General features: G+C 44.4%; 1 protein-coding gene across 4 annotated transcripts in view; it reads left to right on the top strand.

The window, feature by feature from the left end:
* Window positions 1-4,784, top strand: part of LOC116400330 (cyclin-dependent kinase 16-like) — a 37,863-nt gene that overhangs the window by 21,409 nt on the left and 11,670 nt on the right. For all 4 annotated transcript variants that reach the window (XM_031878111.1, XM_031878113.1, XM_031878110.1 and 1 more), the window contains one exon: window positions 2,798-2,931. In XM_031878111.1, coding sequence (XP_031733971.1) covers window positions 2,798-2,931 — 134 coding nt within the window. The remainder of the gene's footprint in view (window positions 1-2,797; window positions 2,932-4,784) is intronic.

Below are 4,784 nucleotides of genomic sequence, written 5' to 3'. Positions count from 1 at the left end.
AAATACTGAATGCACCACTGACTGAGGAATTCCCCACAGAAGGCTTTAAGAGATGTTCCTTGAACATTTTTAAACTACCAACTTATTTATTCAGCATTGCCTTTAACTAACCGTCACTCTTCTTTTGCATGTTTTATCTTTCATTATTTGCATGTTTTATTCTTTTAGTGTTTGTTATTCATTCTCTTGTTTCCTCACTTTGTTTTAAAGCACTTTTTTTGACTGCTCCTCTGTGAGAAAGCTGCTGCATAAATCATGTTATTCTGGGCGTATGAGAGACGAATCCACCACATAGCAGAACATTATCGTACCGCATAGTTTCCAGGCACCAGGTGAAGGAATTTTCCACCGAGGTCAGCCCCCGCCTCGTCTGATCCGCCCTCATCTCCATGACTGTTTTCACACAAACGGAGGAGATCAGGACCTTTCTGAAAGTGAGATATCGTGCGTGTGTGTGTGGGAGATATCCTGGATCAGTTTCCCCGTCACTCCGGTGTCTGTTTCCTTGTGTTTGCGGTTTCACCATCGGTGGGTTGATTCCTGATATGAAGACTGACGCTCTCGGTTTTCTTACCAAGCTGCTCTGCATGCAGACGCCGTGTTTCTCGTGTCTGGCTTTAGAGGCCGCGGGCCGAACATCGAGACTCCTGTTTTGCTAACGAGCATATGCTGCTTCTGACAACAGATAGTTAGAGCGACGGACAGCTGCGATCCACACAGGTAGTTGAAGAGGCCGGGGGGGGGGGGGGGGAGATTAGTGAAAGGTGAGAGGGCTGTGACTTCACCACAAGAAAAGGAACATTATGAAATAAAAACTGAAAATGAGTGATAATCACATAATAATTCATAGTAATGACTTTTATTTATTTTGGTTATTTATTTCAATATTACATATTTATTTAAGGGTGCAGTGTGTGTGGGATTTGGCGCCATCTAGCAGTGAGTTTGCAGATTACAACCAACTGAAACTTCTCCTGTGTGCGGTGAATGCCTCTCTCTAGAGCCAGTGTTTGGTTTGTCCGCTCTGGGCTACTGTAGAAACATGGCGGCCTTCATATGCAGATATAAATGGCTCATTCTAAGGTAACAAAAAAACATTATTATTTTCAGGTGATTATATTCTTAAGGAAACGTATCCATTTCTGCCAATACATCCACCTAAATGTTGCACACTGTTCCTTAAATATTGAACACTTTGGGGCTCCATCGGTGTAAGAGGAATCCATCTTGAACTGACTCTAGGACAAAGAAATCTGTTCCTCCTTCTCCTTGTTCTTCTACTATGTCTTCATCTTATCCTTCTAGTTCTACATCTTCTTGTTCTTCTTCTTTGTCTTCTCCTTCTCCTTTTTGCTTTGTCTATTTCAACTTGTTCGCCTTCGTCTTACTCTATTTCTTGTTCTTTGTGGTCTTTCTTTCTCTTCTTCTTCGTCTTTTTCTTCTCCTTCTACTTATTCTCCTACTTCTTTGTGTTTTTCTTCTTCCTCTCCTTGTTCTTGTTCATCTTCTCCTTCTCCTTCTTCTGTGTTGGCGTCTTCTTTGTTTTTCTTTGTTTTCGTTCTCCTACTTCTTCTTCTTCTTCTTCTTACTTCCTGATCTTATTTCAACTGAAATCCTGCTCCCCCTACTCTCCTATCCTTCAGTCTCACTCTTCTGCCTATGGTGTCTGTTTAAAATGTAAGCAGTACATCATGGTCAGTTTCTTCTAACACACACACACACACAGACACACACACACACGCACACACACACACACAGCGTATGTGCTGCACACGACCCAGACTAGAGAGCTATCAGGCAGCATACACTGAAACCCAAAGCGAGACCCTTCCCCCCACATTCACTCACACAAACCCCACTGATGGAAGCAGTGGTGTCTGCTGCACCGTGACTCATTAATGGAGTCTGAGGGGAACAGAGTTGTGGGGGGGTTGGCGGGAAAAGACGTTGCATGCTGGGTGATATCGATCTCTGACCTCCTCGTGTTACTAATGGCGTTTTATACACACTCTGGTAACACCCCCCCCACCTGCATTGCTGGTGGTACAATCCATCCTCTGCTATGTATCTGAGACAGGTGAATGAAATCTAAGGCTACATCCACACTAATACGTTTACCGCGGTTTTAAAACGAAAGCGATCTACGTCCACTCAGGCGTTTCAGCATCGTTTTCGAAATGATTTCCGTCCATACTAGCACGTCTGAAAACCAATATCACATGGCTATTCACGTATGGTATTAAAGCTGAAGTCTCTGTCGTACTGGAGAGCGTTTTTGGTTTTGTTTGTTTACAGTTTCTGTGTGAACTTTCCGTCCTCCTCAAAGCTTCTAACCGTGACTTCAAACGTCCGCTCCGTAGGTCTGATAACACCGCTGGACACGCCGCTCACTAATCGCTACAATAACAGTAGTAGAATTATAAAATGCTGAATTTAACGGCACAAAAGCTGCTGGTAAAGACAACAAGGTCAGGTTATGGTAGCCGATTAGGAATGATGATGTTTTATTACGCCGGCGTGACGAATCAGTGAAGGACACGTCGTGACTGCTAAAACCCAATCAAGTAGCGAACGTTGGTGTCTACGTCATCGTTTTCAAAGGTCTCTGTTTCTGCCCGTCCACACTACCACACAATCCCGGAGTTTTTTAAACTTACCCGGCATCGCTAGTGCTCTAAAACTCCGGAGTAGTGTGGACGCTGGGCCTAAACGTAGCAAAAGATATGCGTTTCAAAACGTGAACTTAGTAGATGCGGTTGTCATTAACAGTCTGTCTGTGTCTCTGTGTGTGTTTCAGGTATCGTCCACGAGAATGTGAAGATGGGTTCAGATGGGGAGAGCGACCAGGCGTCCGGGACGTCTTCTGATGAGGTCCAGAGTCCAGTGAGGGTCCGAATGAGGAACAACCACCATCGGCGCATCTCTAACGAGGTACATGGGAAACTCCTTCTCTACGCAGCATTCGCTTTATAGGGGGTTAGGGTTAGTATTTATAGGGTTTTATAGTGTGTTAGATTCAATAAGATATTTCTATGGAGTTGTATGTTGATGAAATCGTATATTGAAATATCGTAATACACAAGTACGTCGTCTAAATTGATAATAACAAGCACCTTCTTACTCAAATGACTCATGAGTTAAATCAAACTATTATCTTTCTTTGCTTTAAGTTCATTGTAACATTTTGGTCGCTTAAGAATTCATTCATCAGCGTTCGGTTGTACTTAGCTCCACCCTCTCGTGTCACTACTGGTTGCAAAGAAAACAAGATGGCGACGACCAAATGCCGAACTCGATGCTTCAAAACGGCATCAACAAACCAATGACGTCACGATGACTACGTCCACTTCATATATACAGACTGTAGTTGAGTTACATCCCTAATTCACACACCACTCATCGTCATTTCTTCTTATTTGGCAGCCATCTACATTTACTTATTGTTTACCTGTCCACGCAATGCATGCTGGTAGTTATCTCTCAGTTAGCGAATGTCGATTTTTACAATCATCTTTTTGTGTTGTGGGATTATTTGAATTCCAATAATTAGGATAAACCCCGTGGTGGACTTCTGTTTATAGTCAACAGTGAACAGACACACCTGTTTGTTTCTGGTCACCATAAGAATGTGAGTGCACCTGTGGACAGGTAACGCTGCTGGTGTGCCACATCCCCGAGTATGTGCTCATGTCTCGGCCAGAGTGTGTGTGTCTGTGTGTGTGTGCATGTGTGTCTGCATGCATGTGTGTCTATGTGTGTGTTTGAAGGAGTTGCAGAGTGATGAGTGCAGCAGTATTACGGGAAATGCCTCTGGACATGCAGGCTGCTGCCTCTGACTGCTGTGAACAGTGGAGGGGACTAATTTAGATCATTTTTACCACAGAGACAGAAAGAGAGGAGGGTGAGGAGGGTGGGGGGGGGAGAAAATACTGGGGTTAGAGAGTAATTATGGGAGTCGGAATAATTATCAGTAATGACAAAGAGAGGAGAGGAGAGATCCGGAGGAATGAGGCTCAGGAGATGATAAGAGGGGGAAGGAGAGATGGAGGACAAAATGAACCAGAAAAACAACATTTTCCTCTCAGCCCCCCCCCCCCCCAACACTCCCCCCTCCATCACCCCTTCCCCCATCTGCCTTCCTCCCCTCAGGAATCTGTCCATTCCTCTCTTCTCTGCTCCTGCTTTCCCCCTCCTCTTCCTGTTTTTTCCTCCTCCTCCGAGCATGTGGATGGCACTACCACAGTGCCATCCTCTCTCTCTCTCCCTCTCCCTCTCTCTCTCTCTCTCTCTCTCTCTCCCTCTCTGTGTGCAGTCGTGTGGCGGGTCAGATACATGCATCGTGGAGAACAAACGCATGTGTGAGTGTATAGAAAGACACGTTTAAGGAGGACAATGAGGGAGCTACTAGAGCTGTTCTGCATTGTGAGTATGGAGACACGTGTGTGTGTGTGTGTGTGTGTGTGTGTGTGTGTGTGTGTGTGTGTGTGTGTGTGTGTTTATTCAACGTAAACCAGTAAATAAGAGGGCACGAGTGTCTGTCTGTCCATTGAATATGGGAGTTCATGTTTGTTTTGGTCATCAGAAGTCACTAGCTTTATGATTTGCATGAAATATGAAGATTATTATAAGAAAATCTGAGGAAAATTAGTATTTATTTATCGAAGTAATCTGCAGCTTTTAGTGTGTTGTTCTCGCCGTGCTTGCATTCGGTGTATTTTACTCCTTCATGATTCTCACCTTCAGTGGAGCTCACAAATGTGTAACTTGCTCGGGTCAAAGCAGGT

The sequence above is a fragment of the Anarrhichthys ocellatus genome, unplaced genomic scaffold (genome assembly GCF_004355925.1).
Source record: "Anarrhichthys ocellatus isolate YVR2014 unplaced genomic scaffold, GSC_Weel_1.0 scaffold162, whole genome shotgun sequence".
Taxonomy (NCBI): Eukaryota; Metazoa; Chordata; class Actinopteri; order Perciformes; family Anarhichadidae; genus Anarrhichthys; species Anarrhichthys ocellatus.
Note: the sequence above shows the minus strand (reverse complement) of the source record. Positions and strands in the feature narration are given on the sequence as shown.